General features: G+C 36.0%; 1 protein-coding gene across 1 annotated transcript; it reads left to right on the top strand.

Moving 5' to 3' along the window:
- The first annotated feature begins 9,102 nt into the window (after nucleotides 1–9,102).
- LOC105051796 (1-aminocyclopropane-1-carboxylate oxidase) lies at nucleotides 9,103–11,249 on the top strand. Its single transcript, XM_010932398.4, has 3 exons — nucleotides 9,103–9,251; nucleotides 9,356–9,591; nucleotides 10,307–11,249. The coding sequence occupies exons 1-3, from the start codon at nucleotides 9,150–9,152 to the stop codon at nucleotides 10,890–10,892; spliced, it is 924 nt and encodes a 307-aa protein (XP_010930700.1). The 5' UTR covers nucleotides 9,103–9,149; the 3' UTR covers nucleotides 10,893–11,249.
- The last annotated feature ends 3,637 nt before the right edge of the window (nucleotides 11,250–14,886 follow it).

The following is a 14,886-nucleotide window of genomic DNA, read 5'->3' as shown; positions in this document are numbered from 1 at the left end:
AACCTGTTTAACCTGTTTGTTTAAAAAAATAGTTGTTTTTAACCCAATGCTATTTGAATTTTGACTTGTTTAGTTTAATCTTAACAATAAACTTAAATATAAACATCAAAATTAGACATCAAAAATAAATAAACTTAAATTAATAGAGTTAAGTAATTACAATGATCAAATGATCAATATAATATAAAAAATAATAACTATTTTTTCATACAAGGCATTCAAGATTTAATAAATACAATAGTTTGAAAATGCCTAGCTCCTAGAACTAGATATCCATCATACAATATTACATAAAACCTAAATAGAAGAGGAAGAAGGGGCTCAAATTTAGTATTTAATCTACAACTAAATTAAAACGACAACAATCGATTGTCTATAGAAGAAGACTGTCTAAGATTATTGCTGTTAGAAGCAGTTGAATCAATAAAAAGATATATCAAAATCATCGTAACCTTTATATGCAAACTTTAAAGCAAATCTCTATAATGCATATAGGCTATAGTGCACATTTTGACATTCAATATAAAAAACGAAAATTAAAAGAACATAAAATAATAACCATAAATTAGATTTTTAAAGCTATAACAATTAAAGCAATTAATCTAATTAGAGCAATTAATCAAAAAAAATAGAATAAAAAAACTATAATCCAATCGATCAAGAAATAAACATGGAATAAAATATCGATTTGCTTCAATTTGCTAATTTCCATCAGGCACCAAGAAAAAAATTCAAAAATCTTAATCTCAAGCGAGTGAGTAAAACTAATGGGAGGGAAAAAAATATATATATCTTGGAGAAGGATTAAAGAAGCACGGAAGGAGGAAAAAGGGGGGGAAAAGCCCTAGATCTTGAGCTGCCAACCTCTCTCAGCGATGGTCGTTGGGAAAAAAAGCACCAGCTATCAAAAGAGAAAAAGGAGAAAAAAATCTTAGATCTCGAGCGACCAAAATATCAAGTGGCACAAGCTCTCCCTCAACGATGATCGAGTGGCGACACATACAGCCACCTCTTCTCAAGGACCGACGATGAGAGAGGATCGAAGGAGAAAACCAAAGGAGAAAATTGAGGGAGGGTTGGCTTCGCAGTTCGTCCGACCACCGTTGGGAAGGAAGCTGAAAGCACCGGCTACTGAAGGAGGAGTGGAGGACCCCCGACGATCGTTGAGAAATGGGAAGGAAGCTGGAAGCACTGGCCATCAAAGGAGGAGTGGAGGATCGAAGGAGAAAAACCAAACCCTAGATCTAGAAGTCGAATCGGAGGAGGAAAGACCGAAAGAGAGGAAAGAGCCTTTTAGACTTTTATACTCGAGATGGGACGGAATCATGGAAGAGCGAAGGATCAACGATTCAACGACAAATGCTTTAAGCCATATTATGGGTTTACAAGTTACAACCCGATCTGTCCCAATCTATTATTAAATGGGTTAAACGAATCAGCTATCTGAAACTTGAATCTCATCTGATTATTAAACAAGTTAAATAGATCAATCTATTTATGATCTGAATCCGTTTTATTCAAATTCAAATATGTTTAAGGTAGATCGAATACGGATCGAGTTAGCAGGTCGAATTGATTTTTACCATCTCTACTTCCTAAGAAGTGCCTCTTCTCCTCTTCGCTTTCTATGAACCAAACGAGTTCTTAAAGCATTTATTCACAAAAGACATCTTAACCATGTTTGTGTGACCGTCGCATATGAGCTTCTTTGTATCCTTCCATTAATGGCCCCAATAATTATCCAGAAAGAAATTCTATGATCAATTCAAGTGTTGGCAATTTCAATTTTGAGTTAAATTTAAGAAAAATTACCAGAGCATCCTTTCAACTTTAATCTAATTTCATTTATATCTTTTTATTTTAAAAAATATTAAACTAATCCTTCTAGTTATCGATATGTTCTAATGTGGTCTAGCCATCCATCTTCATTAACAAAATTTTATAAAATAATGAAATATTCTTATCTTCATCTTCTTCCTCTTTCTTTTTTTTTCTTCGATTGATCCCCTCCTTCTCCATCGCTGGCATCTTCTTTCTCCCTCCTCCTCTTCTTTCTTCTCTACTTGCTCCTCACTCATTTCTTCTTCTCCACGGTGATTTCCTCCACCTTCTCTTCTTTCTCCCTATCCTCTTCTTCCCCTTATCCTCCTCCTCTAGCTCATTTTCTTGCGGCCGGCAATTCTCTTCCTTCTCTTTCCTCATCATCTATTTCTCTTCCTCCTCATCATCCTCTTCTTTCTCCAAATCCACCCATAATCCCACCCTTTTACGATGACCCCTTCCACATCTGCTCCTTTTCACCAATAACCTATCCTTCCCTCTTCTCTTTCTCCTCACCTATGTCTCCTCCTCCATTGTGCCCCCTTTCACCTCCATCCATCCCTCGACCTCCATCTCCTCCTCCTCCTCATTCTTCTCCTCTAAACCATTCGTAAACCACTCCCTTCAAGGTGGCCCCTCCTTCTCATTCTCTTTCACCAGCAACCTATCTTCCCATCCCCTTCTTCCCTCTCCTTCCTCCTTATCTACTTTTTCTTCTCATCCTCTTTCTTCTCCAAGTCCATCCATGAGTGAGAGATATTTTCATCCATTGAGAGAAAAAGCTAACACCGTTTATTGATAAAACAAATGGTTAGATCATATTGAAATATATCGATAACTAAGATTTAGTTTGATATTTTTTTAAATAAAGGAGTATAAATAAAATTGAACTAAAGTTGAGCGAGTATTCTTATAATTTTCTTTTAAATTTATGCATGTATCTTTGTTGATCAATATATCTTTCTTTGTTGTGATTGTTTCCCCGTCCTCTCTCTCTCTCTCTCTCCCTCTCCCGGTGCTTTGGTTTTGCCTTTGCAATTGCACCTACCAATTTTTGGGAGAAAAACAGCTTCTGGACAAGCTGCCTTAGCTTCATTATCCACATGACAGTAACAGGAAGAGAAATAAATACCATGTAAGTCATGACTGTGTTAATGTTCTCCTTGACTCTATCTGATACTTACTAGAATGGTGGTGCCTCATAATCTTGATATTTTATTAATGAATTTGGAGTATCGCCTAGCCAATGTCTTCACCTATTTCAACTTCTCCTTTGTTCGTGCTTTTATTGGGAACCTTATATGAGTTTTGTGCTATGCCAATGTAACTCATCGAAGACCGTTTGCACCCTTAATAATCTACGAACTCGTTCCCTATAAATTGCAAATAATGCATTACAACTCTGCCCGTTGCGTTCTTTTGCAAGTTTGTCGGAGTTTAATATGAAGGCTTCCCGCTGAGCCATGCTAAATTCATTAATTGCTTGCCACCCAACGATCTGGTTTAGTTTCTTATTTAAAACCGTAAATCTCACTCCAAGTTTGAACTAAAGCTTTCCATAAGATGGGACGCAAGCTGTACTGAATGCTGCTATTTCCAATTGATGATGTGATCGCGTTCAAAGAAAATATATTCAACTGCTTGCAAGTTATGGCTCAGCAAATGGATAACTTCGTAAGAGCTCCTTCAAGTCCTACATAAAATGGATGACCAGCACATGACAGAAAACTATATCTATTTAAGAAACTTTCATTCTAGTCTGAAAAAGAAAGCTATCGGATCCACCAGTACTGCCCAACAAACGCGGACTTAAAAATTTTCTTGCGGACCATATGATTGCAGTGTAAGGATGACACGTTACTGAAGGCTATCTAATGAAAGATTGTGAATTTTTCCCTCAAAATCTATCCAAACTATTTTGGAGCTGTGCATGTGCCCCCCTGACAAATTTTGTCCAATTAATCAAGTTTACATGACATCAGTAACAATATAGCTTGTTAACAAAATTAAGGTCCTGTTAAAGTGAGGGTCTATATTGCTTTGCTGGACACGTTGATTTGTTCTGTTGACAACTTGATTAGTTGGTCCGTTGTTTCCTAGTTGCCATGGAAACAAACAGTTGGTGTAAATCAGATTATGTTTTGACAATCTTGTGCTAAAGCTAGACATGGACTCTCTGAGTCTTATCCTGCGATCGACCTGTGTAGCCTGCGTCTGCTAAATTCCAGTTTGAATCTTGGTCGATTGGTCTGCAGGAAAGTTGGGTGGGGGAGGTGCAAACCTATAGAGATCTTTTTTTTTTTTTTTTTTTTTTTTTTTTTTTTTTTTTTTTTTTTTTTTTTTTTTTTTTTTTTTTTTTTTTTTTTTTAGCCCCAGTATTCCCTTCTGGTACACATCCATATGAAACTCCGCAGACAAGTCCACCACGCAACTGTCACTATCATTGACCTCCTTCCACTGGATCAAGGATATCTCATCAGGATATATAGATATTCCAATGGGGCCCCACATGACAATACCTCCGAAATAACTCTGATACCATTTGCAATGCCCTAGATAATCCTCTGATCCAACCAATTGTTTAGGCCTTTAACCATGGTGCCCAAAAAGCTTAAGCCCAATTAGTTGGTAGTGGACCACCCCCAAATTATTATATACCCACTTAATTTTCTCACTCAACCGACGTGGGACTATCACAAATATGTTGCTCAATTCATGAATTCAGTAGAAAATTTAATCCAAACATCCTGATATTTATATATTCTCCAGATGACCTTAAGTGGAGAATTACTATAGCTTGATATCTGTCCTTTATATTCTATCATTTTTCATTTTCATCTAAACTCATTATTTTTTTTTTCTTTTTAAGAAAAAATAATAGGAATTGCTCATCAGTCTTAATCTCATTATCTGTTATTTGTTGTTTTTTATTAAGACAGCCGATGGCCCCAGCTTGTTCTGAAAACAACTTGTATGCTAGTGTGCTTTTAAATGCAATGAATTGTAAATCACTACGTGTCCACCTAATCCCAAAAGGGATGATGATACGACCAAAAAATGAAAAAACTGAATCCTTGCAATAGCCCACTGGGCTTGCATAGGATGGGCACCCAGAACATAGGAGACCCAAAAACACAAAAAAAGAAAAAAAAAATTACTTAAGTGACAAAGAAGTTTCAGTTAGTTATCCATTCATGTACTAGTAATAGGGATGAAGCCATCTGGATCTATTTTTATATTCAAAAATATACATCACACTAATATAAATTTGAAAATTTGATCAATATTTATTTTTATATTATATTATATTCATCCTAAAAAAATGGACATGGATATGGATAGACAAGCTATCCGATCCGGATATTCGATTATATTTATAATCCTATTTAATATTATATAGTATTTAAAGATTTCTATAAAAATTAAGTGATCATGTCCACAGGTTACTGACTTAATTTATCTTATATTAAGTAATATCTTCTGATTTGATGATTATAAAGTTTAACTATTTGATTTATATCCATATCAATGTGCAGCTATATCTATTTTAAATAAATATGAATATAAATTTATATATTTAATTAATATCCGTATCTTCTTTTATTTCAAATAGAAACAAATATGAATGTGGATATACTTTTATGTGATCTGCATCTGATCCATCATCGTCCCCATCCAATATCATATCCCATTGAGCATCATGATCTAACAGTACAGAAAAGAGGAGGCGTTGTTATTCACTTGATTTTAGATTAGCTCGTATGACATTCTCGGTTTATTGTGATTCTTATCCTATGATGAATCGATTCTCTATTTCTTTTGTAATATTTTTTGATAAGTTGAAGGCTTGATCCTATGTTAAACAGGTTGGATACTAATCGAATAGCTATTATTCAAGACAAATTCAAAAGGCTGGATTTGGTTTAGCTTTGAATCACTAACTAGCAAATGCAACTACTATGTGATGTATGTGACATGAATCTTGAAATGGATCCAATGGATCTCCATAACCCACACTGTTCGGCAACATGTTGACCATTAATTAGATTTCTCATTGTGTCAATGGCACGATACTTGCAAACATAGGCATCAGCAACATTTCGTGTCCCCAAAGAATACTAGTGTGATGGTAATCAAACAATTATAACCTTCATTAATATATATGAGGTAAACTTCTGATGAAAGAGGTAGGATGTAACTAAAAAATAAAGCTATGCTTTACCCAAGAAATAAAAAATAAAACTATGCAATCAGTCCAAAAAACTAGATCCCAAAGTCTAGATACAAAGCATTCCTTTCTCATAATCAGGAACGATTCTCTCACTACTTAAAATAAGAATAAGACAAATTAATCACAAGTTTGCAGACCACAACCAGAATAATTCTGCTCTACACAAGAATCATCCACACATGCCACAGATTACAATTTTTCTCAAATCTCGGGAAGCAACATATATATGCTATGGTATTGTTCAGGATTTTTGCATACAAATGCGGTGCTTGTAAATTGGTGCAGCTCATTCCTTTTCTCAAGGAGGTTGTGGTAGTTCATGGAATGGTGTCGAATAGTCCCATCCTCCCTCCGTTATTCTAACACTTATTCTAATAACCAAACCTCATATTCTAATGATTAAGCTTAGATTGCCAAATCTTAACGGACAAAGCTTGTTCAACCGGCAGAAGAAGCCAAACCAACGTACCTTCCAGTCCTGTCTCTCCCCATCCCTCGCCACGCCAAGGTCTCTCCCTTCCCCACCATTGATGAATTGTTAAGAAAGCTAATGCCGGGAGGCTCAACATTAGCCTCAGACTTGACCTCTAATTCTCCCCACCCATGTGGGCGTTCCTGCAGGAGGAAGAGCCGCGAGGGACCAATGAATGCTTCGCCGATTTCCGGAATCCATGACATGGGGGAATGGATGCTGACCACCTCCATGGTTTCAGCCCCACTTCTCCTTGGTCTCTGTGCTTTTGATTGGTCTATTTCTTTTCTGATTCACGTTCCCAATGAGACACCTTTACACCAATCATAGATTTAGATATGTCAATTATGATGTACTAACTACTACTTTATGGGCGGTTGGACCCAGTTGTGACCCCCTAACGGTTCGGTCCGGATTAGGTGGTTGAAAACTTAAAGGCTCTAAAACATAATATAAAATGAGGTAGTTTTTTTTTTTTTTTTTGGTAGAGAAAATGAGGTATTGTTTAAAGTATTATTTGGTATCCTTAGCTAAAATTAACTAGTGCATCATTTTTCTTTTTTTTAACCATTAACTATTGTTTTAAGATTGATCATGATAGATAGATAAACTAAGGAGCATGAAATTAATGTGCGAGATACTTCTTATTTATCTATTTGTTAATTGATGATTCCAAATTGTCATTTTAAAAGTGAGGGTATCTTAAGCAGGAGGATGTCATCGATGAAAGAGGTTAATGTCTGTGATGCAGATTGTTGTTATCTTAGCTGCAAGTGCAATGTGATCAAGATTCATGGCTTTAATTTTTTGTCATGCAAAGATTATGCTTCATTAAGCAAACCCCTTGACTTATGTATATATCTACTACTCTTCCTTAGACTAAGTTTAAGATGGATCAATGACCTTAGCTTGTACGTATTTTCCCATGGCAATATTGGAAGGAAGGCGATTGGTGGTTGGGGGTTAGACAGAGACGCTCCATGTTAATTACTCAATTTATGTTGTCCACTAATATAATAATATAAGCTGGGGAAGGAGAAGCTTGGATTGGTATAAAGTACAATCATATAGAAAAATTAATAGATGAGAGAGAATTAAATACACGAAGGAGTAGAGATAAATAAACCAACAAGAAGTTAAGGGTCTAGAGAAAGACCTTGCTTTGATGTTTTATTCTTTAATCCATTATTAAAATAATCTCCTTACTCTATATATAGATTGGCCTAGTCGAGGACTACGGCTGATATCAAGGGATATTCAAATTATTATCTATGGTGATAAAGTCATACCAAATAGCACGTTACATTCCATGTGGAAGAAGTCAGAAGGGGGTTGAAGGAGGAGAGGATAACTAATAGATAATCGAAACGTGTCAGCCCCTAAGGTGGGACGCCGGTAGAAAATTGGCCAACAAACTCCAAATGTCGAAGCTAGATCTAGGCTTCCTAATGATTGATTACCCTAAAAGTGGAATTAATACCAAAACTATCTTAAGCCGTACTGTGCAAACCTAATGTTTCCAATCTTAGCTCTTCATGATTCTATTACTTTCTAGTTCCTATGTTATACAAGTTGGTATTAATAAACATAATTAAACATAAAAAATATTTATATCCAATACTTTAATTCAGTCTTTCACTAATTCTTTAAAATAACATGGTGCCATTTCTTAGTGAATGTCATGATCAACGGCATGTTACCTTCTCGAGATGTAGTCATTCATGTTGCACTTTAAGATTCAAATACTTTTATTAGAACTTTAAGATTTATATCAATGGGTATATATGTTTACAAATTTTATCTACCATATAGAAATGTGTGACATTAGATATCATCTCACTTGAGACTATAATGTGATTGAGGTCATAAAATGAGCACAATTAATGCATGTACATTCAGGACCCAACATATATCATGGAATCTTCATTTATACCTATTAAATCCTCCTTGACAGATAAAGATACACTCCATAAAATGTCGGTAACTCCATGTTCGCTTCTTTATCATGGTCACCTTTATTCTGAATCTAGACTAGTTTTGCTAGAAAGCAGTCTGCACATCTAGAACAATCAAAACAAGGATAAGTTAGGTGTGGCTCAGAAAATTTGGACCATCCATTGCCAACTCAAAATCTATAAATAAACATTTAGGTAGATAATGGATCATGTCAGGCGCTGTGACCCTACTCCTGTTTGTGCCCTCAGTGGGCACCCTTTTGCCTTTGATTTCTAGCCTTGATCCCACCTGATTAATCTGAATAATTATCCTCTTACCAAATCAGAGAAGTCCATGTTAATCTGTTTTCTAGTCTAGAAAATGATTAAAATATATCAACCTGTAACCAAACTTGAGGTGTGGGCATCACCCTCATGGCTGCATTGACCTTCCTTTTTTTTATCCCATAGTTGATTTTTTCAGAAAAGGAGGACATGTACACCGTCCAAATGATGCTTGCGTTGTTTAATAGAGATATGACTTCCCCCAGATGTTATTAAAATAATAGTTGACATCCAAATTAGAGCATAATAAAAGGCCACGCTTGCCTTCAGTTCCAGTCATTCATTGCAGAGGAGAAAAAAAGACCCCATAGCTTGCCATAGACCTGCTCATCTCTCACTATTAGACATGGCGATTCCAGTCATCGATTTCTCCAAATTGGATGGCAGGGAGAGGGCTGAAGCTCTAGCTAAGATTGCTAATGGATGTGAGGAGTGGGGATTCTTTCAGGTTGGTCATTCAAATCTAGCTACCAGCCTGTGGATTGTTTAGTTCTTCCCATGGTTTTAGTGAACTAAGTTGTCTGCCATTGGCCTTAATTTGTATATTTGCAGCTGGTGAACCATGGGATTCCGGCGGAGCTTCTTGAACGTGTGAAGAAGGTGTGCTCTGAATGCTACATGTTGAGAGAGGAAGGCTTCAAAGAATCCATGCCTGTCCAGCTGCTGAACAAATTGGTGGACCAAGAAATAGAGGGGGGCACTGTTAAGAGTTTGGAAGAGGTGGATTGGGAGGATGCGTTTTTTCTCCAGGATGATAATGAATGGCCATCTAACCCACCGGAGTTCGAGTTAGGCCCTAGACTTGCTTTAGTTAATTAAAGTCATTTTTATGACATACTAAAGAGTTTGCATGGATCATCTTAATTTGAGATGTTTCATATTAGGAGTAACATCTACATAGCAAGACTTTACTGAGAATTAAGTTTGGATTACATTAGGATTGGTCTACGTACCATTTTTTCGCAAGCTATTGATATGCATTATTTACTTTCTAATTCTTATTAATTTGATCCATAGGAAAACTAGTTTTACGTCGATATTTGAAACTTTCCATATAAACTTTCTAGTTTTGATTACATTGGGATTGAAAATTATTTCCATTCTTTTTAATTTCATGGTCCATGACATTCTCCCCTAAAACTTCCCTTACATTAATTCTTCTTCTAAAGAACAACCTACAAGGATTAATCAGCAAACATATACTACACATCTTTGAATTACATACAATGGTAAAATAATTGTGGGATCTTTTTTATATCTCTGAGCTTTGATCATTCCTAATATCATCAATATTAATGTGCGATATTTGAAAAATGTCAAAAATACTTATTATTAAATATATGCAGCATATTAAATAGACAATGCTGCTCATACTTGATATATAATAGTAAATATTCTATGTGCTATTATATTACATCTTGGGATCACCAAACTTACGTACCGATCCCTTTATGAGTTCTTCATCAAACAAATACTTGATATTAATCCCTCCCCAACTTACAGAGAGACCATGATGGAGTACCGGAAAGAGGTCAAGAAGCTGGCGGAGAAAGTAATGGAAGCCATGGATGAGAACCTGGGCTTGGAGAAAGGCTACATCAAGAAAGCATTCTCCAATAATGGCGAACACGAGCCCTTCTTCGGCACCAAGGTGAGCCACTACCCTCCATGCCCACGCCCTGACCTCGTCAACGGCCTCCGTTCCCACACCGACGCCGGCGGCGTCATCCTCCTCTTCCAGGACGACCGAGTCGGCGGCCTCCAGATCCTCAAACACGGCCGCTGGATCGACGTCCAGCCCTTGGAGAACGCCATCGTCATCAACACCGGCGACCAGATCGAGGTGGTGAGCAACGGGCGGTACAAGAGCGTCTGGCACCGCGTGCTCGCCACTCCGGACGGCAACCGCCGCTCCATTGCGTCCTTCTACAATCCCTCCTTCAAAGCTATGATTGCTCCGGCGGTCACCAAGGAAGTGGAGGCTTGTGCTTCGTACCCCAAGTTTGTCTTTGGGGACTACATGGATGTGTACGTTAAGCGCAAGTTCGAGCCAAAGGAGCCAAGGTTTGAAGCAGTGGCAACAATGTGAGAGGAAAAAGAAGGTGATATTAGTGTGAATTATTGCTAGGTTTTACGTATGTATAATTTTATGTGGGTAGTCTGTACGTTATCGTACCCACATGCGTGGAAGTACGTAGAGTCTTGCTGTGTGTTTGTTTTTGGGTTAAGGTGTTTCCTGACCTAAGAACGTTTGGTGTTGTTTCATGCAAGCGATCGACCATCCAAATGGGATGAGCAGCGTTAAGATTCGGGTTTGGTCTGATGTGATGGAAAGGTTTGGTGGCTAGTATGGACCCACATGAGGGCCATCGGCTGCATCCATCCACTGCCAAACATCTAAATCATAAAGGAGATGATCCCTTGTTTCTTTTCCTGATTTTTCTGGTTCCACAATAGTTCTTGTTTCTTTTTATACTCTCTGGAGTTATGTAAAATGCTAAACATAATTCCTGTCACTTGAGAAACCGCTATATATGATAGCATGGAATGGCAGATGGAGGAAAGGATCGCATTTTATCATCTAATTAATTTGAAGGATCCAATTTAAAATTTTTGAACTTAAAAGAATTACATATGCAAGAAACTTGGCAAAGTTGAATTGATAGAATTGTAAATTTCTCTAGAAATTACACGGCTGCATGAAACAGGTTTGATGAGCATTTTTAAAATTGGATCCAATTTGAGTTAGCCAACACTAACACAATTATAAATAGATTATGTATGAATTTTGCTCTAATCTGACGAGCCGCTATGATTAATTAAATTCTCAAATTTCATCTTCAAGCCTTTAGGATGGTTGCAATTTTGCAATGGTTCATTTTTAATCAAGGATTTGTTTAGATGAAAAACAAGGATATACAATTAATGGTTAAAAGAATGAACAGAATATAGTGAAAGAAAAAATTGAGACAATGCATATCAATTTTGTCATATTTTCTCCATTAAATATCTTCTTATTATTTTTCTATTTATTTGGATGCATAATCCCACATCCTCTATTATTGGTCCTTTTTTGTTTTTATTTAGTAAAATCATAATTAATAAGCAAAGCTTTAATTGGGTTGGTTGGTCAAGCATGTATTTACATAAATAAATGGTTTGGATATACATTTATTTTTTTGGATTGGGTATGGATTGAGGAGTTATGTATTCTTAAACCCGACTCCATCCCGTCTGATCTAATCCGGAGCTAGCTTCAGATCAGACTAGCCTGAGTAGGCAGATACAAGCCTGTCTCACTCATGCTGCACCCTGGAAGGGATCTAAACTCTTGTAATTATATTTCTATGAAACAAATTAAACAGGCAAAATATCATTTTGTATAATGAATAATGTGGAGCTGTTATTATATGTTCAAATCATATATATAGATGCAAACATGTAGGATCCACTTCCTTTTCTTCTCTCTCTCTCTCTCGTGTTGATGATTGCTACCCTATGATATTTGATAAAAAGCAGGCAGATTTATGTACCCCACCCAAAAAAAAAAAAAACACTGAAAGGAAAAAACAAAAAGGCAGACTCCATATTTCCGCACTTAAATGTATGAATATATATGATAATTACTTGATAATATAGTTTGTAACAAAACCATGGTGATTTAATCATGTCACGGTTAGAGTCTCAAAGGCAACATTCAATGACACATGGATGCATTTCAAGCTATGATCACTATTTTTATCAAACTAAAAAAAAAAAAAAGATGCAAGCTTCAAAATTCTGGGAGTAGTTGGAGTTCGACTATCCATCAATCCATATCCGCTGTCCATCTCATCCTTTATGTTAAAAGAAAAAAAGAAAAGAAAAGAATGTAATGATTTAGTTTAATTTAGATTGCAGTAATGTATCAATCGTATATGATCATAGCTTGCGAAGCTGAGCACCCTAAGTTTGAAATTGTGTGTGATTATGTTTGTGTATGTATATATACATATGTATGTATCTGCATTTGTTTTAACATACTAGTATCTTGGATATCATAATCATAGGGGCAACTTAAGCCCATGTCATGGAGATGATTTTTTATTACTATGCTGATACCATTAGGCTTGAAAGTTCTTTTAACATGCTAGCATCTTGGATATCATAATCACAAGGGCAACTTAAGCCCATGTCATGGAGATGATTTTTTACTACTATGCTGATATCATTAGGCTTGAGAGTTCTAATAGCATGTAGAATGAATGAACCATCAAAAGAAAGATATTACCCAAAAAAAGAAATGGAAAGAAAGAAAAAGAAAGTTCTAGTAGCATGTAGAATGAATCAACCATCGAAACAAGTCCAAACCCCTAAATTCAAGGGCAAGTTAGAAACAAGAGGCGTACAAGCATCCCTTGTATATGAGAGTTATTAAAACTTTCAGACAGAGACTTGAAACAGAAAGTACTCAAAAACATCCAACTTTATTGGACTTAGCACAACGGAGAATCCAAATTTTTGTCGACTTCTGTTTTAATTGTGTTGAGATTTTGAGCAAAGGATGCCGAGAATCTTCATGGAAAAATAAGTTACCATGGCCAAAATATGATAAACGTAACCACGTAACCAAGGGCGGAATACGTACTGACTCTCAGCAAAAGTGATTGGATGCTTTACAAAAATATAATTTGCTTACATCTTAGAGCACGAGGCAACGCAAAGAAAAGTTTGACTTTGATGGTAGTGTGTTAAAAAGAGATGATTTTTGTGGAGCAAGTTTTGTATTAGATCTATGAGTGGTGGTTGGTTACAGCAGAAGATGTTCGATTGTTTGATATTACTGTTCCAATGGTAAAGTTGCAAGCCACATGGGAAAGCATATTCTATACAACTAAAATTTTGAAGGCTTCTCATGTTATCATGTTATCGCAAAAGGGGATTCTCTGATGGTAGCCAGATGGATTTCTAGCTCAACTACTTCTAATATCAATATCTATCCTCTAAGACAAGATTGTTGGACAATGAAAGCACATCTTTAGTCTTTTGAGGTGAAACATATCTACAAAGAGGTTAACAATACTACAGAGTGGATAGCATGTTGCTAAACACACAGGATCCACTTTGTGGTTGACTAACATGGATGTCCCTGCTGATTTGTTAGACATTTTATTTTCAAATAGCCATGGATATATTTATTCGAGAATATTTTAATAAAATTCGGTTTAAAAAGAAAAAAAAAATCTGAATGAGACCTTATTACCATACACATGTAGACCACAAATTTCTCATTTCAATAGATATGCTTACTAAGTTTGCCTAAGAGTATGTGTGACATGAGAAATAATCTCTCGGAAGATTATATGATCTCAGGATATGATATGATCAAGGATACCATGAAATCCCACTAAATATGTACACCCAGTGTACACCATTTCGCCAACAAGTTAGTCAAGCCTCTCGTGGGATGTTCAACTATAATGACTTGAGGATTTAAGTATATATAAAAAATCGTATCTCGACTAAATTGCCTGGCTTCATGGAATAAAGATGTAGCAAAGCAAGATCAAAGCTGAGTAAAATGAAGCATCATCTAGATAAAATTTAAGACCATTCAGCTCAAACATAACTTGAACACTCGATGTATGTCACTCAATAAATCTAAAATCTAAGACAAAGGCGATGGATCAAGATTTTGTATCTCGATGGGATGGGTGGATGTCTTGACTATTCCATCATATTTTTATAAAAAATAGGACCGGATATGGTCAGAACTCCACAACCCATTCATATGGAGAAAAAAGAAGAAAAAAACATAATGAAAAGAAAAAAAGATGAAGAAAAAGAAAAAATAAAAAGAAAGAAGAATAATAAAAATGAAAGAAAACAAAAAAAAAGAGAAGAAAAAGAAAGAAGAAGAGAAATCGAGAAGAAGAAAAGAGAAAGGAAGGGATAATTAAAAAAAAGAAAAAGGAAAGGAAAGAAGAAAAAAAAAGAAAGGAAAAAAAGAAAAAGGATAAGAAAGAGAAAAAACAAAGGATATCTAATGAGTTGAATGATTAGGACTGCCATTGGGATAGAATAGGACAGGACAGTAAGGCGTT

Source organism: Elaeis guineensis, chromosome 9, assembly GCF_000442705.2.
Source record: "Elaeis guineensis isolate ETL-2024a chromosome 9, EG11, whole genome shotgun sequence".
In the NCBI taxonomy this organism is placed as follows: domain Eukaryota; kingdom Viridiplantae; phylum Streptophyta; class Magnoliopsida; order Arecales; family Arecaceae; genus Elaeis; species Elaeis guineensis.
This window is presented reverse-complemented; position numbering and strand designations above follow the sequence as displayed.

Bases quoted from the DNA above. Each gene is read 5' to 3' on its own strand.
- LOC105051796 (XM_010932398.4), top strand. From the start codon at position 9,150: ATGGCGATTCCAGTCATCGATTTCTCCAAATTGGATGGCAGGGAGAGG. The intron at 9,252-9,355 runs GTTGGTCATTCA...GTATATTTGCAG, and splicing joins AGGAGTGGGGATTCTTTCAG to CTGGTGAACCATGGGATTCC. The intron at 9,592-10,306 runs GTTAGGCCCTAG...CCCAACTTACAG, and splicing joins TCTAACCCACCGGAGTTCGA to AGAGACCATGATGGAGTACC.